Source organism: Sylvia atricapilla, chromosome 1 (genome assembly GCF_009819655.1).
Source record: "Sylvia atricapilla isolate bSylAtr1 chromosome 1, bSylAtr1.pri, whole genome shotgun sequence".
Taxonomy (NCBI): domain Eukaryota; kingdom Metazoa; phylum Chordata; class Aves; order Passeriformes; family Sylviidae; genus Sylvia; species Sylvia atricapilla.
This window is the reverse complement of record NC_089140.1, coordinates 118,923,482-118,947,421: the sequence shown is the minus strand read 5'-3', so window position 1 is coordinate 118,947,421 and position 23,940 is coordinate 118,923,482. Positions and strand designations below refer to the sequence as shown.

At 36.5% G+C, this 23,940-nt stretch overlaps 1 protein-coding gene across 1 annotated transcript in view; it reads right to left on the bottom strand.

Moving 5' to 3' along the window:
• The window catches only part of PREX2 (phosphatidylinositol-3,4,5-trisphosphate dependent Rac exchange factor 2), a 173,575-nt gene that overhangs the window by 85,323 nt on the left and 64,312 nt on the right, over positions 1-23,940 (bottom strand). The window contains exons 9-19 of the mRNA XM_066332148.1: positions 20,587-20,736; positions 17,839-17,983; positions 16,164-16,264; positions 12,256-12,359; positions 10,894-10,943; positions 10,265-10,340; positions 9,421-9,493; positions 8,163-8,305; positions 7,922-8,014; positions 6,501-6,649; positions 1,859-1,944 (exon numbers count right to left, since the gene is read on the bottom strand). Coding sequence (XP_066188245.1) covers positions 1,859-1,944; positions 6,501-6,649; positions 7,922-8,014; positions 8,163-8,305; positions 9,421-9,493; positions 10,265-10,340; positions 10,894-10,943; positions 12,256-12,359; positions 16,164-16,264; positions 17,839-17,983; positions 20,587-20,736 — 1,170 coding nt within the window. The remainder of the gene's footprint in view (positions 1-1,858; positions 1,945-6,500; positions 6,650-7,921; positions 8,015-8,162; positions 8,306-9,420; positions 9,494-10,264; positions 10,341-10,893; positions 10,944-12,255; positions 12,360-16,163; positions 16,265-17,838; positions 17,984-20,586; positions 20,737-23,940) is intronic.

Below are 23,940 nucleotides of genomic sequence, written 5' to 3'. Positions count from 1 at the left end.
TTGTTTAATTCAGGTGTTTCAATTTTACATACAAAAGAGAAGGTTTCTGGCAATACATAAAGAAGTATGAAAGCATACTAGAGTATCATGTTAATCATGAAATTAAATATCTAAATTCCAAAGACATTTCCAAATGTTTTGTTTTTATTTTCATCTTCCCTGCCAACACAATTATAGCAGAGGGTCTTACAGCAATAAATCAAAATCTCAAAGATAATTAAGTAGAATATCTCAAATTAAATTATCAGAGGATGGGACAGGGGGACATACACAACATGATACCAAAACAAAACATTCTCTTTAAGCAACATAAAATATGTGGTTCAGTGACTTATTTTCACAATGGAATAACCACATTGGGAAAAATCTAGTGACTAAATAGGCACTACAAAAATAGCAGTTGTTTCCAGGTCTTTTCAGTTCAATTCAAATTCACTTCTGAAAGACAGCCTGCTGGAGTATGACCTTAGTTCCAGCTACCTGAACATTCACCTCCTAATGCCTCTTGATGCTGCCACAGAAGTGCCAAGGAAGTAAAAATCTATTGCCTGGAGACTGCCAGACTGGGTGCAGCAGCTAGGGGCTATAAAAAAAAGGCTAGACTGAATTTGCAGGGCTGACAAATAGAAAGCTTGTCACAACTTCATGACTTGTCAGTTGAGCGTATTTGACAAGGAAATAACTTACAGAATATACATGAGCTTCCCTCATTTTAGGGATTATCACTATTACATTAAAGCTGTGTTTAAAATCTAATATAAAATAAAGTAATTGGAAATTACACTATTACCAGCTATCATAATCTTCGCTCCCCCCAAAAAAGTCTAAAAATAAACATACAAATTGACCTTATTGAATATCCTTCTCCAAAAAAAAAAAAAAAAAACCAAACCCAAATCTCTCTTCAGAAAACCCCAAGGTCCCAATTCAGCAAAGTATTTAAGCACATGCTTAAAGTCTTCCAGGTTTAGCAAACCCCGCAAGCAAGCACTTGCATATTGTTGAGGCTAATCAGAATAAAGAATGTGCATAATGAATAATGATAGGCAACTGAATTGAGATCCAGGTGCAGAAAAAATTATCACATCAGGTAATAAGTCTGTAGTTCATTAGTCTTTCTTTTGAAAATAAAATTTCTGGCACCACAGCCTAGAAAAAAGATCATTAAACTCTGTTCAAATCAGGCTGTTTTGCAGATCAGTTCACTCTTAATTCCCCAGTTACAAAGGCAGGATGGGGAAAGAGACACAACTGTCCCACAGCTGAAAATACAGTCACTTTGCTCTACCACAAAAAACCTGAGACAGCATGGCATAAAGCTTCAGCTTCTTTTAGCACAAGTGCACTGCTCAAAAACATTGAGTTAGGATGGCAAGGATCGAAAAATCACATCCCAAAACAGTATTTACATGAAACATACGGAATTACCAAGACAAAGCCACTAACACTCTTGAAAATATTTGTAAAAAGCACATTTTTTTTGTAAAATGTCTTCAGAACGCTGCAGAACCATACAGCCATCTAACAAATTAACACACAGGTTCCCAACAGCCATTCATTGGACAAAGTGATACTGCATCCTTCAACTACTTAATCTGTAAAGAATGCACAGCTTTAACTTAACTTTCCTACATTGGTCTAACAACATTAAAAAAAAAGAGTTGGAAGATGCATCCAAAGCTTACAGAGTATAAGTACACAAAACGATTCTGCTTGAGTTTATATAATATTGTTTGTTACTTTGGGAAAAATAACAATCTAAGACAGATTACTAGACCTAATTTTGACTTATCTCAACCAAGTCATTTAGATATTAAATGTATATTTACCAGTATCATTGACAGGTCCTATGGCTTACCTCTCCCAACAGCATGGACAACAGATGGGCCAAAACCTCGGATCTGGAATCCAAGTCCATCTGCAGAGTCAGGAATCTTAACTGTCCTGATACAAGCAAAGATTTAACATGAATGTAGCAACAGGTAGCATTTTAATATTCAGCAGCATATAGGTTACAAACGTGTAAAACTCCACAATTTTATTCAAATCAGTTTTCAGATTTTGCAGCATTCATAATCCAGATACCATGCACCACCAACATCAGAAATAAGAGCAAGCTGAGACAGCACAAACAATCTATTTCACAGGGAAATTCAATATGCTGATTGTAATTACAACACCACCATAGCTTTAAAATTCCTCCTTAAAGGACTGATATTTAGATAAATTGCCATAGCACAGCAACACTGAAAGCCCTGGAAAGGCAGGCAGTATTCCCCAGCTGAGAGGACAGAGCCTGGGGACCAGAGATCACAGCACATCTGATCAGACAAGCTGCAGAAGACTGCAGAGCCTAGATCCATATTAGTTTAACAGAATCACAGAATGTTCTGAGTTGGAAGGGACCCACAAGGATCACCAAAGTCCAACTCCTGGCCCTGCACAGACACCCCAAGAGTCACACCATGTGCCCAAGAGCATTGTCCAAACACTTCTTGAACTATGTCAGGCTGGTGCTGTGACCACTTCTCTGGGGAGTCTGTTCCGTACCTAGCCACCCTCTGGGTGAAGAACATTTTTATAATATCCAACCCAAATCTCCCCTGACAGAATTACAGGTCTTTCCCTTGGGTCCTGTCACTGGTCACCACAGAGAAGAGAACAGTGCCTGTCACTCCTTTTCTGCACCTGAGAAAGTTGCAGACTGCAGTGAAGTAGCCTGACATTTTGTTTGATAAAAAGGAATTTCCTCTCCTGAAACCATGTTGGTTGTTACCAATGACTGCATTGCCTCTCAGGTGTTTTTCAATACCTTCCAGAATAATCTTCATAATTTTACCAAGCACAGAAGTGAGACTGAGAGGCCTGTAGTTTCTCAGGTCCTCATTCTTCCCCTTCTTGAAAATTGGAACCATGTTTGCCAGCTTCCAGTCAGCTGGGACCTCTTCAGATTCCCAAGACAACTCAAAAATCAACAAGAGAGGCTTTAGAATTACATCAGCTAGCGCCTTGAGGACTCTTGGATGAATTCCATCCCATAGATTTGTAGAGTTCCAACTGAAGCATCAGATCTCACACAGTGTCAGGGTTGGCTGGGAGCTGATCATTCTTGCAGTCATGGTCCTTCAGTTCAGGGCACTGAGACCCCTTTGGTCTATCACCCATGTCAGAGATGGAGGTGAAGAATAAATTAAACACCTCTGCACTGTCCCTGTCCCCATTTGTGAGGTGACCATCCTCATCCTGTAACAGGTCCATGTTATTTTTACATTACCTATTGCCATTAATATACTTGAAAAAACTCTTTTTGCTGTCCCTCACATTTCCAGCCAGCTTCAACTGTAGTTGACCTTTGGCCACATGAATTTTCTCCCAGCAGTAGTGAGCAGCATCTTTATATTCTTCCCATGTCATTTGACCATGTTTCCACTGGGCATTTCCTTTCCGGCTTTATCTCCAGAGAATATTTCTGTTCAACCAAGCCAGCCTTCTGCCTCACCTGCTTGACTTCTGACATTTGGGAATTACCTGTTCCTGTGCCCTTAGGAGGTGATGTTTGAAAATTGACTAGCACCCGACAACTGCAAAGACATTTTCACTCTGAAATAATTAATCCTGTCAGGTGTCAGTAGACAAGGTGTTGAGTAGATCATCCCATGGTCAACAAATCCAAATTTTTTCTCCTGACACCAACCTTGGAGCCATGTGCTGACCTGATGGATCTGCCTAATCCTACTGATATTATTCCTTGTTACTGGAAGAATCAGTGAAATCAACTACTGTGCTCCTGGTCCCTCTACCAATTGTCCCAGGGAATTCAGGTCTTTTTTGATTGCCCTCAGATTTCTCTGTTTTATTTCATCACTGCCAGTTTGAACAACCAGTAGTAATCAGATAGTAATCAGAGGGCCCTACTAGACTGGATTGTTTTCCAGTAATGTCCCTTATCCGAGCCCCTGGGAGACAGCAGACTTCCCTGTGAGCTGGGTCAGGTCTGCATGTTGGACCCTCCATTCCCCTTAGAAGGAGTCTCCTGTCACATCTACCCTTCTTATCCTGTTAACAGAGGAGGCTCTGATGCAGGGTGCAGGTGGTGTCATTTCAGGAGGTCCCACCATTCCAGACAGATCTTCCCCCACCTCATCAGTTGTCTGGCCTTCTAGACTCCATACCTGTTGTTAAAGGTACCAATCCTACTTGCCAAATTCAGAGAAGGAGGAACCTTCTTGCCATGACGTGCCTCCAGCCTTCATCTTTAACAGACCCTTGGATAACAGTTCTTTGACTAATTACCCCACAGGGTTCTGAGTCCGTGTGTTTCTTCGCCACAGTGGAGATTCAAGACTCCTGGGAGTCTGAGACTGTAGTTGCTGAAAATAATTCATCTCTTTTGCTTGTTCACTCAAACACTGCATATCCAGTTGACTTCTTCCTGTAGCTCCACCTGCAACACAGCTCCTCAAACACAGCACATCTTCTGCAAAATAACTCTTTGTAGTCCCCAGTCTCACAAAGAGGCATCAGGCACTCCCAGCAACATGTGCCTCTCCTTGCTGAACTTTCTTGAAATAACGTTTTGCTGCAGTTTTTCTGAGCACCTGTGGAAAGTACTGAGTTTTGTAAAGTAAGAATCATCCACTGCTGTTTGTATGGCTTGTAAGCACATTGGGGTGAGCTCCTGCTTGGTCTAAGAACAAGAGTAATAAACCTACCAACAAACCTAACCAACAAAAACACAGTTCTGAGAATCAAAATTCACATCTACTTCTTAAAATCCAGCCCTGAGCTTGCCCAAAGTAAGCTAACATACCCTCATGATACTGGCTCAGGGTCTACAAAAAGCAACACAGCTGCATTAGCCCTTATCAGAGCAAGTTAGGTCATACATAACAGTGCACTGATTTAACTTTGCAGCCTTTCTATCCAGAGCCAACTCTGCTATTATTTCAGAGATCTTTGCCCCAAGCTCCATTTCCCACTGCAAAAGCAAACAAATTCAAATTGATGCTGAAAAGTGATTTAAAATACATTTGGACTGTAGCAAACTTGATTTACTGACAATTTTGAATAACAGAATTGCATAATTTCTTGTACTTATTTTTTTTTTCTAGTATACATAATGTTAGGCATTTAGAGATGATTATCATCAGAGGGGAGATCCAAACTTCATTGAAGTCTATAATTTTTTTAAAATATAATAATATATAGAGACTAATACATTTTCACCTGAAACATTTTGTAAGTATAACATCACTTAATGTACTCATATTGATATCATCTATATGATTGCATTCTGAAACTGCTTTGACAACATGCTAATGAACTGTAAAAGACCATCACTGGCAGTTTAGGCTAAGAATTCAGTAGAGAAGTTCTGTGAACTCAGTTGTGCTAGCAGCATCAGCTGACAAAAAGCAAGGAACACTGAGAAATAGATTTGACTCCTGTGAACCCTGCATTCACTAGATCATCTCTCTCAACCTTAAAATTCACCCACAAGTTGAGTCAGAAATTAAACCAAGATTTGCATTAGAGAGAGGCCAAGATATGCCTTTTATGCTTTTTACAATCCTGTGGCCTGGGGGATTTTTTTAATTGTTATTTTTTGTTTGCTTAGGGGGTGGGAGCAGGTGTTGCACTATCAGCATCTTTATGCCTTATTTATTTCTTTGCTCTTTTTTCTGTTCTGGGTACCATTTTACTTCTCAAGACACCTTTGCTTATCAAGAGGAAAAACAGATCTTCAATCTAAACCAAATCTTCAAAACTTAACCAGAGCCATTTCTGAGCAAAGCACTCTATAGTGCTGTAAGGTAACAGAGAATGTCACATCTTTATTCTGCAAATTTTGAATAAAAATTACTCCTGGTGAGTTTTTCTTGGTCTCCCTCTTCTTTGTTATGAATAACCTAGGAGAAACTACATTAACTTTACTAGTATACTTATGCTCATTTACATATTGACTGAACTCACCTATTCAGCCTCACTTTGTATTTCTTTTACATAACAAAACTTGTGTTTAGGTAGGAACGGTCAAAACTGTGTACAGAAATGCATCTGTTACATAAAGATGAGGAGCTGTTTATCTCCTCCTGCTGTTTACACAACCAACACACAAGCCGAAGGGGCCCATGAGACCAAAGAGTCTGACAGTGCCAAACAAGCAAATAATCCCCAGACACAGGAATTTGTTTCATATGCGCAGTGAGAGATAAGTGATCAAAACTGTCCATATAGTCAACAAAACTTCATTTAAACTTGCAGAACCTTCATGTATTTAAAGCGGCAGAACTGAAGATATGAAGTACTCATGTGATTCTTCTGCTGACTCACAAATAGGATAAAACAAAATCAAGGCAAATTGAATTGCTTGACTTTGCAAACTCAGACCAGATACAACATGTAAAAACCCGTTACAGCAGTGCTCTCTGAAGTTCCACTGGTCTTAAAAGTCACTTCAATTGTTGTTTGTAAAATTTCCCAAAGGAATGATAACTTACTCTCGAGGTTTAGTGCTCACAAGCACCCGCAGGGGCTTTCTGCTGTTTAAACAGGCTTTCAGGAAGCAATCCACTTCACTGAAGGGTCGCAGAAAGACCAGGTCACCATTAATGGCAAAGATTTTCTTCCCAACTTCCAAGCCTGCCATCTGGAAAAATAACAACAGTTGTGTATATGTTTGCTTTTTATGACCACTAACATTATGTTTTCTTCAGCTGGCATGCAACCCCAATAGAAAAAATTACATTCACATTTTCTTTATACTCTTTATGACTCCTTCACATACTACGCACAAGGGACTTACATCACAAAATCCTTCTAAAACAGGTTAAAGTCCTGTGAAGGGTAAACACTCACTCTGAAGAGAGCTAAATACAAGACCTAGTCTTAATCAAGATTTTGTGACAGTATCACAATATCAGTTAATTTCTTCGTAATTAACACAACAGCTTTGATTGAGCCATTTATTTTATGACAGTACCTAATTTTTCATCCACTATTTTCCAAAGGAACTAAAGTTTCTTTTCATAAAGAAAGACCCAATTAATATTTCAGTAAGTGAATATTTGGTAAGCTCCAAAACAAGAGAGTCTTTAAACTTCAATCTAACAAGAAAAGCACCATAACAGTTGAACTACAGGACTACAAAGAGTGGCTCAGGGTACAGGCAAAGCCCTAGTGCCATCTGAGAGTATGGCAGAATCTGACTGCTAGAAATCACCCTGTTTAGCTCTGTGGCTGAATTATATTATTCATCTGCTGTGTCTATTTATAATTTAAATTTGTACTCCACCATGAGATTTAGAAAGCCTTGAAATCTAAGTCAAAGTTTTTCTCTTATGAAAGAGCACGGTACTTTAACTTTACATATATAGAAACTCCCATGCTGCTCAGTAGAATATTTATTAACTCAAAGAGAATCCAAAGCAATGCTACCAAAGAGGAAGGCTGTAATTTATTCATTCAGATTCTCAAATTCCAGATTTTATCTAAAGCTTGATACATCCTTTATTATGAAATATATCAGCTGCAACTCACAGAGTTGCAATTTCATATTCTACTAATAATGTTTATTTCAATTATGATTAATGTCATGACTGAAAAATTATAAAATCCATAAAAATAAAATGACAACTTGGAAGTTGTCATCATCACTCAATATGACAATTTAGCTAGGCAGAAAATAATTGTTAGATAATGTTCAAAACAGTATTTTAAACAAAACAAAACATGAAAAAGAAAACAAACAAAAAAACCAACCAAAAAAAAACAACAAATAAAAAAAAAGATTCATAGGCACAACTTACTTGGTAAGTATTCAGTCACCTTCTACTACTATAGACCTTCCTAAATTATGTACAAAACATACATCTGTGATCAAGTAAATAAAACAGGGAAGATAATTTTGAGTATTTGATACCTCAGCATTTGATCCTTTCTCCACCACTTTAATAATTGGCACCTTATTTTTATCTTCTAAACCAAAACCATAGGTTCCTTCATTAGATTTAATCTGTAAAATAAATTTTTAAAAATATTGTTCAGAAAGGCATTAATAAAAACTGAAGTATGCATTTATTAACCATAAATTGTCCTAATATATTGTCACTATGACCAATTTTTTTACTCATCAAAGCACACAATGATGGTGTTTCACTCACCAGTAATGACTTGGCTATGACATTTTCCACTACTTTCAGATCATGTTTCATGAGTCTGTGCTTCATATTTGATCCTTCCATTTCTTCATCCGCATAAAAACGGAACAGCAGTGGTTCATCTTTAAATTCACTTTTCTCTAACACTGTATAACAGAAATCCACACATATTTATTTTCTTTCGGACTTTTAAATATCATGTCTTTCATGAACCATAAAATGCATACACATATTGAATACTAGCAAACTATTCTTGTGTGTGTGAATCTAGGGAAATCTTTTAACATGCAATAACAACTGTCACTTGGATTCATTATAGAGAGATAGGTATTGCTAAGCTCATTTTTTCAACTACAACATCTGGGTTCCACCAAGCTGAGAAAAATATATTAGCCTGAAATAGTTTTAGTGAAAATACCCAGCATAAGGCTTCTTCTGAAAAGGGATTTTAAAGCATGATTTTAAGAAGTTCTGCTGGGTAGCTACTGAAGATGCTCACCACCAAGTTCTGGCACTCTCCAGATGGTTCAGAATTAGAAGCAGGTTTGCTGGGGATGTGGAAGCAAGTAGAACAGCCAATGGATGCAGTTTGTGTGTTCAAAAGTCAAAGGAAAAAGAATGAACAATACCAGAGAGTATGTTCTCAAACCCCTTGTCTAAACAAGCTAAAAAAAGAAATTTCTTCCTCTTTTCATTTCAGTAAAGGACCTACTACTTCAATACTTTTACTGAAATCTTCCCTCTGATGGTATTAAATGGATCCTTGTTCACCCTAATTTTGGTGCTACAAATATATCTGGTCTTCTTTGTTCTTTGCTATCCTTTCTCATTTTTTTCCAATCCACTTTCTCCCATTGTCACCACTTCCCTTTTTTTGAAGTCATGCTCCTCCATTCTTCATTAATTTCCCCCAAAATCTCACATTTCTTTCCTACGCTATTTTTTATTGTCTCATCAGTGCCAACATGAATTAATTACTTTCTTAAGACTTTTCTTGCAATGTAACTAATAAAACTGCCCCCACTAAATCCTTTAGCGGATGAATTCCTCAGCACATGCTATAAAATTTGGATGTAATTTTCAGAGTGTACAAGAGTTATTTTTCTTCTTCAAGATTGTAACATCAATCTCTTTAGTGATACAATGGAAGAACTTTCCATCTGTTCTGTAATATCTTTATCGGTCCCTGCATTTCCTCCCAACTGTGCAGATAACATTAAACAGAAAGCAAGCATAGCTTGTGCAGAATGTATTTACTTACCATGGTGCATAAACCCATTATCACAAAGAGCTACACCAAATATCATAGCTTCCTCCCTCGTCCGGCAATCCCCCTGTTAAAACACAGTACGTTTTTAAAACATATTTTAATACACTGGCAAAGTGGAAACTGCACAACGGCAATTGGTGTAGATTACATTCACCAGCACCACTACCCTTATGTATACATTTCTAGCATATATATATATGAACCAGTATATATATGCTTATCATAGAATCAGAGAGTAATTTCGTTTGTAAGGGTTCTTTATATGCCATAACCCTCTATAATTACAAATAAATAGGAAAAGACTTCAGTAAGACTGCATTCTCCATTAAAATTGAACATAATAGAATCTATAAGCATCAAAGTTTTAAACTTTTGTTTTATGGAAGTAGTGCATGTTGAGAGACTGAACAGGATACCATGTTGGGTTTTTTTTCTCATTCATTTAAAATGAAACAGAATTGAAACAAATGAAAACAAAAAATGAAACAAAATGAAAATGAAACAAATTGGCACTGACTTTTGCTCATCCAGTTAGTAATTAAGAGTTTCTCATTTCATTTCATTTTAAGCCAGTGTTATATGCTGAATCACAAAGCTAAGGGTCATCAAAACATTTTAATTCAATTTTAAATAAGGAAGATAAGCACAATAGGGATGGAAAGCATAGCTGATGACAGCTGATTTCTGTTACTCTACTAGTTTAAGAGGATTACACTTATACATACTGTTCTGATAACCCCCTACACAAAGTATTTGTATGTTGTTCTTGTTATCACTAGCTTTCAAATCAGAATTTAAATGCAAAACATACATAAATCCAAAGGTGTCTACTTGCCTGGGCAATCAACCAATCTATGAATTTGTTAGCCATAACCACAGATTTGTAGGTTCTCAAGTGATAGTCTTTATCTCTGTTCAAAATAACACAAAACAATTTTAAAAAATCAAACAAAGGCTCAGAAGAAAAAGAAGAAGACTTGTATTTTATAAACAAGTTAGTGCAAGCATGAATTGAGCACCTAATGGTTGAGAAGTTTTCCCTGGAGAAAAAAATAGCAAATTAAGTTTTTCTTGTAGACAGAAAGGAGGAGGCTGATCACATTTTATTTGAGTGATATTGTCAGTGGAGTATAAAGGCAGGTGTGTTGTTACAGCAGGGACTCTTCAAATGTGGTAAGGGTGTGTTAGTAAAGGAGTGCAGTAATATATAAAGTAAGCATATATGCATATCCATCAGGACTTAGGAGGCTCTAGAAGTCCATTTAAATAGTTATACTGAACAGAGTTGGCAGCCATTTAGTGTCTCAGTCATGCTTTTTGTCTTGATAGCATTTTAATCATATCTGATTAATCTCAAAAGACCAATCTTGAAAGTATGGGTTTAGGTTCCTACATTCAAACACAACATCTTCAGATCATGTACTTCTTCCAAATTACTCCTCAGGATTTCCCAATTGGACTCACCTAACTACTGGGGTAAAGAGACTGTGAAGGCGACAGTACAGTCGTACACCCTGTTAAAGAGAAAGAGGTGCTGAGTTAACCACACATTCACATCACAGACAACAGGACAACAGGAAGGGACACAGTAAGGAAGCCTGTATGCTGTCAATGGATTGCATTTATGTAGTAACAAGACCTGTTAAAATTTCTATGTATTTTCATATGCCAAAACAATGTATCCTGATAACAATATTGAGAATGAAAACATTTCTAATCTAACCTAAGCTTACTGAGACACATGCAAAACAGATTAGCTTCAAGGTAGCATTAAAGTATCCTGATGGTTTGATATACTTAGAAAGAAAAGCACACAAAAAAATAAATCAACATTTCCATGCATTAAGGTTATCTCAAACAGTGGTTGCTATTCTACACACAACTGATTAATTAAAGTAAAAAAACATTGCATTTCATTATATGCATCAATACTTTAGTTACAAATTGGAATTACAACTAATCAATTTTAAAAATGCAAAAAGATTTGAAGATTAGAAATGTTTTCTACAAAAAACAAATAAATTATATATCTGGAGTAATTTAAGAAATTACCATCAGAAAATTGTATTTTAAAAAAGGAAAAACACATTAGTATTACTTAGGAAACTATCAAAAAGCAATTATGTTTACAATATGCAAGTATAATGACTAAAAGTTGTGTCAAATTAGATTCCATCCTACTTTGCCCTGAGTGTTCAGTATTGTAGATTCCTCTAGATACACTTTACACTAACCAGTGAAGCAAAAATTAAATTATACTTGTTTGTTTATACTTGTTTGCAGCATAATACCCAAATGCAGACATTTTCTGCTGACTCCAAATGATGACAAATTTAAATATTAATGACTTTAAAGGTAACTTTTATCAATCTTTTCATTGTTGTCAGTAGCATAGACAGGTAGTATAACCTATCATGTTTAAACATCTGTGTGACTATAGATTTACTGTCTTGAAGGGGAAAAAATAAAGGACACTCAGATTTTAGAGAAATCTGACAGCTGTTTCCTACATATATCTTCATATCTATGAGAAGAGACTGAAAAATACAATAGACTGGACCTCAGAAACACAGACAATGCATCCTGCATATGAAACCATTTAATAGCAACTGTAACTACAGAATAGTAAACTGTCACTTTGCATTTAAAATGTATAAAAACTAACCAAAATCTTAAAAATGGAAAACTGAATTTGAATTCACATAAATATAGAGTGGCAACTATGAGGGGATGTTGTTTATCCCAGCAAATCTTACATTACTTTTCAAGCAGAATCTCAGTTTCTGATGTGTTCTTCCTAATAATAGCAACTATTTTATTCTGTACCTTGGAGATCACATCCTGCATCTCATTTCTGGGATAGTATGTTCCATCATCATATCGGAATCTGTACAGCATGTGTTCAGGTTTGAATTGGTGCTTATCTGTAACTAAATTAAAAAAAAAAAAAAAACACAAAAAACAAAGGCATTGTTCGATGACTTTCTGAAGAAACCAAGGAGAGAGAAGAAGGTCAGCATCATTTCTTCTACTAAGAGCCCTAAACACAGCAATAGGTAGATTTCAGGAGGCCAGGAACCCAAATTAGATCATCTGCCCTAAGCTCTTTTATGCCACTGGGGACAATATTTCTTACAACATTTAAGTAGTACAGAAGAAGACAAACCATTTCAAGTCATGAGGCAAAGATTAAGGAAGACAGGCAAGGGACAGCATGAAAAATTAGGCACCCAAACCTTTTTAATCTTCAGTGCTTTTGCAAAGCTTATCAAGCAAATAGCCAAATAAGACTTATTTTGCAACTATTCATATTATTATTCCACATTATTTTCTGTCATCATTCTTGATGAGGCAAATATCAGATGATTCAGTAAATATACAAACAATTCACAACACATTTCAACAGTCTTATAGTGGGAACAAAGGAGAGAGGAATGTCTCCCTCTATATATAGCCACCTAAATGTCGTAAGTGCAGGAGACTGACAATTATTACGAAGATGTTCATAGTCTATTTCCCCAAAGACCTGGGAAAAAGGATCTTAAAGGTGAACTTCAGGAGTTTCACAAGATTCCAGCAACAAACCTCACAACTTCAAGTGTTTTGTCAAAACAAGTCATATCAGAGGATACAAAGATTCTCCTGGAAACTGCACTGCTGCAAATCTTTCTGAAAACCAGCTGATCCATTTGATGGGTGACGACAGGCTTAGGCATTATCACCATCCTAAGATAACTACTTCATTAATTACAGCTTTGCTTGCAGTTGTAAGCTTTAATTTTGGAAGTCAATTTACTTGTCATCAACTGATAAAGGAGGGTGGTGTAATGTCTTCATTTATCAGAATAACACACCTGACAGAGTTAGGTAATTCTGTGCATGCCTTCCTATAGCAAGTGATTAAGCCACCATACATAATTCTCTTCTAAAAATTTAGTTAGGCATCATAAACTCTGTATAGTGAAGTTCCTTCTGTTTGTGTCATTTTTCATGCCCTGTCAAGCTCTTCAGTATTTCCACGCATCATCTGATGCACAGACATAAAAACTGAACTTCATATATTAAGTGGTTTCACCAGTGTCATGTGCAAGAGCAAAATAACTTCTCTACTTGCATTTGATATATCCACTAATAGTAAAGCCCAGGACATTATTCCAATTGCCTTGAACGGATGGTTATTCAAAATAATTCCTAAGCTCTTTTACGTATCATTGCTTCTAAATACATGAGATACAGACTACAAAATTTTCACATATAATGCCTAACGTAAGTATCTAAGTGAATTTTAATGGCTTGTGACCATTTAACTAAGAAAAAAAGATGTATTCTACCTCTATAATTAAAAAGTATTCCTACTGTTGAAGAAAAAAAAATGTATTCCAATAGACTAACATATTAAAAAAGTTCTTTATAACCAGCAAGTTCCAAAAATAAAAAAAATGCCATCAAGGTAGCTCGGCCTAAAGCCAAATTATTCCTCACTCTTACAGGGATGCACTGGGAAGGACCCAGGATGGCAAAGCACCTTTCCTTTCTTGCATGCTCATGACAAACAGAGCAGGCTATGCCCTCTGAGGAACACAAGTACCATTCTGTCTTTGCAGCCCCAGCTTACCACAGTGCACCAGAAACTAAGGGAGTAGCTCCACAGATCTGGAACATGCTGGGTTTCAAACACTTAGGCTCACAAAAAGCTCCATTACCACTAAAATAAGAAAGGCCAAGTTGTTTTATGTGTCATTTCCAACACTGTACCCACATTTCTGCTGGGATAGCTGTTTATATGGCATATGCTATGAAAAGGGAACTGATCAAGGTTTAAACTGGTCTTCTAATTTTTTTTGCCGAAGTAATTTTAAATCAGATCATTACATCAGTCCAAGAAAGCTGCACAGCCACCTATTCATTTTAAAACTATCTAATATTCAGTTTATTTTTGCAGCTACAAAGCTCCTTAATCCATTGAGACAAGGCTTCCATCTCTAATCAGCTGCAGCAAGTGAACAAAGCACCTCACTCCATTGACTGGTATCGGTCATTTCAGATATCAGAGAATTCCACCAAGTAGATTTAAAACAGCAGCATACAAATAGACTTTTTTCTCTTACATAAAAGTGGAGAGAGGAAAAAAGGAAAAACTGTAACTTTTCTACTTGCCAGAGTTCACACATCAGGAGTACAACAATGTCCATCACACCATGGTTCTGTCACTGCTAGAATGAACTCCAGCACAGTGACAATAATGGCCAGCCTAGTGAATATGCAAACTCTCAACAAAGGCCTCTACAATATTTGCAATGTAAATAACAGTCAAACGTTCTTCCTCCCTTGCTCCCTCTGTGAAAACAGATGGTTCATTCAACTTTATTTTAGGAATGCTATTTTCAGTGAACCACAGCTGGATTCACTATTCAAAGTAGCATGTCTGGCTCACATTTCTATGCTCTAATAGAATTACCCTTTTATCTCATGGAGTTACACAATATTCATTTAACTTTGCATTGACAAAATCTATGGGTGTATTTAGGATATAAATTATAAAATCAGGAGAAGAATCTCTGGCAACAGAACCATTCCATTGAAAACAATTCAGTGTGTGTAGTAAACATAATAGCATCTGACATTTGAATGATGGTGGAGGAAAATCATCTAGACTGACATTAAAGAAATGAAGACTACATGACTACTGATGAATAACCTTAATATTTTTCCTCCTACTCCGCATATGTTTAAAATACACACAGTTCAGTAGCACTATGTTTCTCCCACTTTCTTTCGAGTCAAGGACACTAAAATCATTGCAAAGGACTTAAATTAAGTGTTGAAGTACTTGCTGGCTGGAGTACAGAAGTATTAGAATGTATATTATGAAAGACTCCATATAAATTTACACCCTGAATCTATGATAGAACAGTAGTTAACTTGACAGCTTTGTTTTGAGTGACTGTACCTATCTGATTCTGTAAAATATGGCTTCAAAACTAAAAGTTTCTTCAGTTTATTTATATGGTCCTGTTAGAATATACCTTGTAATAATGACAGAGATAAGGACATGCTCTGATTAGCAAAAAATGTTGCCAATGCAAATTACCTGCAGAAATCAAACTTTCTTACTGGCTAAAAAAAAAATGAACCCTTTCAGTGATATTTCTCTCCACAATGAGCTAAATGCAGAGAGTTGACTGCAAATTTCATCATCAAAATATCAATTTCAGTAACTACACAATGTAGTGAAGAGAAAGCCTTAAAATTCAAAAGATTAAACTGCTGGGTTACAGATTCATGAGCTCCACTTGTAACATCTAACAGATGAGCAGGCACATTTATAAAAACAGCCAGCTGTGACCCACTGTCATGTAAAATTCTTAGCCTGAACACCTATCCCTAAAATGCCTGGCTTTAATAAAGAATCCTTAGAATTCTTACAAGCAGTATACCATTCTGTGCTTCCCCAGAGTATCTTTTTGCTTACAAGAGAACAGCAATGTTTCTCTAGGTCCCTTTTCTCAATGCTGTGATGCCAACAGCATAGTGGAAATCTGATTAAATCAGTGGAGCCTTTCCCAGTAAATCTGCTATGGACATGAACAATGGCTCCATGAGGCCCATGTAAGGATATAATGCAGATTCAACAAGCCATCTTGTGTTAACAAGACCATAAAAAAAAAAATTAAGTCCATTATAGTTACAACAATTATCTTGAAAACAAGTAAGTTAAAACTAACTATATTTACCATGGTGAATAATGCCATTCTCTAGTAAAGCTTGGCCAAGATGAACACCTTCTTCCGATTTGTGTATCTCTCCAATTTCCAAGAGCCAGGACACAAATTCACTGAAAAACAGATGCAAAAAACAAAATTTACATCTCATACCATCAGATCTACTGCATGTCCCTCTCCATTACCAGTGTTCGTTACTAGTATTGTAAATAATTCTTTAGCCCAACGATCCTCAAAATGTCATACCACCTTTAAAAACTCACTCTTTACAGCTTTTCTATTATTTCAACATAACTACATATGGTTTCCCATGAGATGTCTTTTCTGCTCAGAAGTTTTCCATGCATGAAGTTAACCTGGCACATAGTAAAGATTTTCCATGTTTTCTGGGATATCCTCAGCTAGCATAGCTGCATGTGATCAGATAGACCAATATAAGGCAATCCCAGGCATTCCTACTGCACCTGCCCAGGGCAGATATGCCATGATGGCAGAACATAAACACAGTGTGACAGGACAATAGGCTTGTAACTCCCAAGGTGTGTCAAACATATTCACATCCAGAGCATATACACCAGGTGTATATTCATGTGCAGAAAATGCCTGGCTTCTACCAAAGCAAAGCTGATGCAGTTCAGAGACATTGGATCTGTAGCACACAAAACGTGCAAGTCACAAATCAAGAGAAAACGAGGTAGTGCAACCTTCACATTCAGGTGTTTTAACTGGTGACCCTGGGACCAGCAGAAGCGTTCTTCAAAACAGTTCACTCCAAAGATAGCACTGAAAAGAAGCCATTTGATGGTAGATTTAAATGGCTCCTCACCATGAGTGTGTTCTTCACCTGCATCCAACAACTTCCCTAAGGAAACATGATTCCACCATAATTGAATCAAGATTAATCTTAATCCTGATTTCACTTCTCTTCAACTGTGTGACTTCACATAAACTGTGTGACTTCTGATAGTGCATTAGAATCTCTCGAGTTTTATTTCCCCTTTTGAACCCAGTGGTATCTTCTCAACAACTTTTTTTTTGTGTGTGTGTGTGTGTGAAACACTCCATTTTATAAAAATGCTTTTCACACTTAACTTATGGTCATAAGTTTTCATACTTATCTTATGGCCAAATGAAGTTAGTGACAACCCTTCTGTCTCCCAAATTATTTTTTTTCATATACACATTTTTAGAACATCTATTGCTCTTTTAGTCTTCTCAAGCCGCAGGCATAATAAGGCATTATAATGATCCTCCTAATAATTTAAACATATAAACTTTATAGAGTATTTCTGTTTCTGACCTTCAAGCAAGAGGACAGGAGCTATTTTAAGAGACAAGGATTACTTAGGTGGAATAAATAAAATTTTACACTCCAAACTAGTCATTACAGAGACAAACTGCACTCAACAAGTTGGGAATTATTTCTTGAGAGAAACTAATTCACTTGCTGCATTTCCATATTTTCATCATGCCCTTCCTTTGCAGCCTTGTCTCATTAATAAAGCTACTTTGCAAAACAAGTACACATTCATAAATTTCAGGCAGACTATTTCACATTCTGGCTAAACTCTGTGAGGTAAATAGGCCTAACAGACATTACAAATGAAGTGGTTTTACAGAATCCCAAAGAAGATTTAAAATGTGGGTTTAGACGGTAAGAATTCGTGCCATGAAATGCATATAATACCTTCCAAGAAAGCATTTGGGGAAAGTGGTTAATTTCCTCTTCCTGTCTTTGATGAGATTCCCTTGTTTGCACATCATTTTGTACAATCTTTCTCCTTGCTCAGAGATCATCACCCAAGTGTCCTGTTCCATGCCCAATTTTAAACCTGCCAAAAATGCATTAACATTTTATGAAGTGATATTGCCATTATAGTTCAGTATCTTCCCTGAAATGGAGAAGCAATACTGATATTTTACATACAAAAAAAAGTTAAAGAACTGTTTTTCATTATTTTCTCACGATCAAGTTAAACCATGAACATCTGATCTTCATAAAGCAGAACCAAAAGATACTTTTCTCACAGGGAAGTTAAATTTCTATTCTATCGACATCACCATTTATTTTGTAGTAATAACAGATTTCTGTACATGAACATTTGCAAGGGAGTAGTCATGTCTTCACAATTTTTATATAAAAGGTCTTGGTTTTGCTCTTACCATGTGATAATAAAAAGACTTCACTTAAAGGAATATTTTTCAAATTTCCATTAATAGTAAAAACGACTTATCAGGTATACATATGCTAGTTTCACATAGATAATCCACCCTTTTCCCACAAAAGCATTCAGGCTTGGCAGGGGAGTTGGAACTAGATCTTTGTGGCCCCCTTTAACCGAAGTCATTTTATGATATTCCATCTGAGTAAGGGCCTGGTACTTCTTTAGTTCTGAAAATACAGCCTGAAAAAATGTGTCATGAGAAGAAGCTAACAGTAGTACTGGGCACTAAGTATTGAAGAAGGATTGTCTCTCATTATCCATGAACCAGATAGCAGTAATGTCACACAAAGTAAAACTTGGAGTACCCCAGGAAAAAGAAAACTTAACTACTTCTGGAGCTTATAGGATGTTGATGGTGTTATTTGTACTGACTTTTCAAATAAGGTCATCACAGCATGATCAGTCAAAGATGACCGCCTTTGAAATAAATCTCCAACTTACTGAAAGTCTCAGGTGTTTACCGAAAAGCCAGCAAACTGACAGAAAATTTCCTGCAAGAGGCTTCCAGCACACCTTGATTCCCCCTAGCAAGCAAATACAATCTATAAAGTGGTCCTAGTTTACAATTTTATTACAAAAGCTGAAAACTCCACTAAATCATTTCAATCAGGGCATTGTCTCCTTTTTGTTCAGCTTCTGCAACATGGATTCCAAGTGAAAATACAGGTTTAGTTTCTCTCAGTCCATTGAATCTCTGAGTCTTCCAATTCATTTGGTTTTTGACAAATGTGTGTTGCAATCTGAGTTTATGTGTGCCTCATTACCTCCTTGTTTCATCGCTGTCTTTTTGGTGGCAAACTCACTGAGAGCATCAGGACCTGAAAGCTTCCACAAATCACAGGATGCTAAAATCCTAAGACATTCATTGGCTTTGGGATGGCTACCTCAGACCTCCAGCTTGGCAAAGTTTAGCTCCAACTAATTTCTACTACCAGCTGCTCAGTTGATTAGCATGAAATAGTAAGAATTCATAAACATAAAATACTACTACTTACTCTTCGTATTTCTTACCTAAAGCATCAAAAACCTAAGGGAGACATGAAACTTAACAGAGAAATAAGATTTAATGAAAACATTTTAGTCAGTTCCACACAAGGTCCTGTACAGAAGCAGACAAACCTGGGGTTTTTTTGCATTTGGCACCATGTCTACTGCATTGCTTTTTCATTCTTTAAACATTTTTCATTTTTTAAAAGTGTTAAGTGTTTAGACCTCTAAAGTACCTTTTTAGCTTTTCTGCTATAAATTCCTCATGACACTACTGATCAGTCAGTGCTGAGACACTCTACTTGAAACTCTGGTCCTACAACAGATTCTACAACATCCAGTATTCAGTTTTAAAAGACCAAAAAATATATTGTTATTGTCTGTTTACAACAGAGGCACAAACCAACAGTTACTGCAACAGGCAATGGAAAATCCACAAAAATCAGGAAAAGAATCGCAGATCTAAATACAAGGTCATATTTTCTTTCAATATCAAGGCTCCAAATAACATTACTAATTAGAATATTTGAGCTTGCAAATGAAATTAGCTCCAGAAAATGATGATGCATCATCTTTCCCTGCTTCTACTTTGTGCTGGGTTCACCTTGAACATCTGAAGTAATTCGTGGTCACATTTGAGATCAGGATTGTATTTCATCCAAGTATTCTTCCACCTTAATTCAGTTACTCAGAAAGGTAATGGTTTTCCAAAGGTGATTGGAAATGGTAATTACTTTCTTGAGTAGGAGACTATATCCAAGATGGAGTTGTGAATGTGTTGTGTATACCATTTAAGTTTGGATCATCTGCATTAAGGTCCAACACAAAAAGCCTGCTCATTTCAGTGATTCAAATGGCCAGTCACAAAGGAAATCAGTGCACAGAAATCCCACAAAGCATTTGGATAGACCCTCAGATACCACAAACCATGATAATACATAGGTCTCAATGAATTTATGACAATTCATGCTAGTTGAGAATAAGCTGTAAAATCACAGATTAAACCATCTCCCCATTTCCCAAACAGCATTTTCTATCAGCATATATGACATGATGCCCTTCCCAGTACAAGTTTGATTCATTATTCCCAGAATGGTATTCATAAATCTTCAGCTCAACCTGACACCGCAAGTTTGCCTACCAGCTGGTTTTGCTTTATATCTCAACATAAAAATACAGTATGGCTTTCTGGCAGAGCAACACAAGGAAGTTTATTGACCTACCTTTTCTTCTCTCTCGCTCTTTCAAAATAGCTTCCAGCCATTCTTGTTTCTCTTCAGGGGTTTTTGCCATGCATACAAACCATTTATTCTTTGCCGTGTTGTGGATCTTCCAGCCATTAATAACAGTGTGGCCACTGCTGTGGTAGTCAGCTGGGAATAGATAAAATTGCTTAAAAGAGCACAAACTCTTAAAAAAAGCAATAGCAATAATTGCCACAATTACTAGAAACTTATCACCACACATAAAATCCCAGAAAACACAGAAGAATAAAAATTAATTTAAAGTCATCTGTGCCACCGTGAACTATGTTATAACTTAATAAACACTAGCTTTAATTTTAGTAAATAGTGTCCTCTGCAGAGTGTAACAGACATTTGCCTAGCATATGAAGAAAGTATAAAGTCAACACTAAAACAGGCAGAGTTCTATTAAAAGAAAAGGTAACGGTACTTGGAGTACTTTTGTAAAAAATAATTGTTTAAACAAGCAGCATTGCGCTTTTGCCCCTTAAATTGCTCAGAGTTGCTGTGCTGATTGACTGATTTACTATAAAGTGTAAAAATGACTAAATATATAAAGGATGGGGGGAATACAATTTAAATTTCACAGGTAACTAAAGCACAGATATTTGGTTTACTGGTTACCAGAATAAGCAAATACCTACCCTTACTAGTTTAAACAAACTGAAATATAATAAAGATGTTTCTGATCAAAAACCAAATGCATAATTCCTGAAATACGCTACTAACAGCCCTATGTTCAATGGGCACATTATGAGAGATAAGGGTTGCTGATGTTCTTAGAGAACTAGAACTCCTGACACTTAACATGCAAAAATTTCTATGCTATAGAAATCAAACTATTTGCTACTTATTACTCTATATTTACTCCTGTAGAATTGATTTTACCATGCTAGTTCATAAGTCTCACTCAGAAATTCCAAAATTAACCCCCTAACCATCCTTCACTAAGACTACATGACTTTCCTGGGGGAAAATCTGTGAGGCATAAATGCCTTATCATAAGAAACAACCTTTATTTACATAAAACACAGACTAAAAAATTAGAGCTAGCAACTACAATACAAAACATTAAGAAAAATCAAAGGTCAATATTTTCTCACCATGAACTTTCATTAAGTGGCAAAAAAAGCCCTAAGGTCAACCCTGAACTAGTGCAATAACCATGCAGCTTTTTGTTTAGGAAATGCTTTTTCAGCTCTACTTTTTATTATGAGATGAGATCTTCTGAAACTGAAACCCTTGCTGAAATGCTTGCTAAGATTTATCATAAATCTCAGCAGACATGCTAGTATCCTTTCAATAACTTTGCATTTTAATTAGATGGAAAGCAGCCAAGCTTTGTGTACTGGGCTGGGAAATGTCAGGAACTTCTACAAAATCATGAGGCTGATGGCTAATTTCTAAACCAGCTAAACTTTATAGTACTCAAAGCACATAAAAAAGTGCAACAAGTCTATGACGGGGAAAAATGAAGTTATTTTTCCAATATCATGTTTATGCCATTTATCTATTTATCACATTTTTATTTGCATAACCTATGCATAATATCCTTAGTTTCTTTAAAAACATTGTTTCTTGAAAATTACCCATCATACTATTCATACACTCTTAGAAGATCAGACCCAGAAGTCAAAGACAAGAAATAAGTCTCAGACAGAAACTCTCAACTGACAGAGTGCAGACCCTTGCAGATCAGAGGCAGAAACACTACTGGAAGAAGTAAAGTTAAGGTTCCTTTGTTTTTTTATTAAGTTAGAGGTGAATACATATAAAACTACAGGGTCAAAATTGTCCTGTGGTCTTTGTTACTGCATGTCTATCATCAACAAGACATATTGGGTAGGGAAATGATTACTGGTGCACTGAACCATAACAGTTAGAATTGTGACCAAAGAAATCAAAAATGAGGGCTCAGACTAACAAATGGATTTAGATCCTACAACTTTGGACAAAAATTTGGTGTCAACTTAGTAGCTTAATTCAGAAAAATATTATGTATCCAGACACTTGAACCTCTCAATGTAGAGATGACTTTTTAAATATGCAGCTTCCTTGGAATCAGAGGATTTGTAACTACAGGGCCAGGAGTAACCTGGCTGTTTGACCACACTCACCTCATTCCTCCACAAACTTACAGAATTCTGGGAAAAGCCCAGTCACCAAACTAGGTGCTGTGACTGCCTAATGTATACAGAGGGCACTGAGCTCAGGCGGATGAAAATGTGTAGCAGTTGTGCAGCTTTGCTATAGTAACGCACTGCTGTGATGCCCACTTGGACTTCAGCCTCTGTCTCTAACACGTCTGCTTTCTCCTTTGCTCTTCACACTCCCCACAAAGGGGAGCAATCTTTACAATCCTGCAAGGCTCCCATGAGTAATTTATTCTCCCCATGTCCATAATCAAGAGCAGTTCAACATTACACTGTCATCCCATACAAACTCCTACCTTCTTCAGACTGGATATTGGGCAAAATCTGGTCAAGAGCTGCTGGCCAGACAGGAGGTGTGCATGTCTTGGCTGCCCAGCTGCTCTGCACATATGCACACTCTTCACACCAGTGCAATCACAGCTGCCAGTCAGGCTAAACAAACAATTTGCAAACCTGATATAAAGGTTACAGAAGGAAGAAGAGCACGAGACTCCATTCTAAGTCTGAACAAGCAGGATCAACGAATCATAAAACCTACACCCTCCGTAGGAAAGGTGGTGACAGATGAGGCTTGTATTACCAAGTCTCATCTTTTAATGAGACTTGGTAATACATTAAAGCTTGATATTTGAACTGCAATATATTGTTCAAATTCAAGACTCATGTCTTTTAGTGATGCATAAGAAGAAATCTGTTGTAGCCATATACAAAAGAATTTTCTTCTTCCCTTAAAAATAAAAACAGAAGTCTCTGTATTGAAATACTTCTAAATTTTCTTAGAGATTCTTAGGAGAATCAATCTCAGAAACATCAAGGAAATAATTGCTGCACAATATCAACTGCCATCCTCCATGTATACTTTTTGATGCAGTTTCCAGCTACTTTTACCATCTTGTGTTTTTTCTATATAATGCCTCATTTCAAGATTAGAGAGGACAGAACCGCTATAGTGAAAACATAAATCTGGTATTTTCTCTGTCTCAAGTGCTTTTTTTCATAAACTAAGTACCATTCCTTTAATGGCTGGTGAATACTTTTAGAAATGTATTTTTCTCTCAAAACTGAATTTTAGAAACTAGTACAGAAAAAAGAATACTATTACCATAAGACCACCTTTCTAATACTTGCAAGTGGTTGTGTAGCCGCATTTTATTTTAAGATCATAAATAGTCTGCCCTGA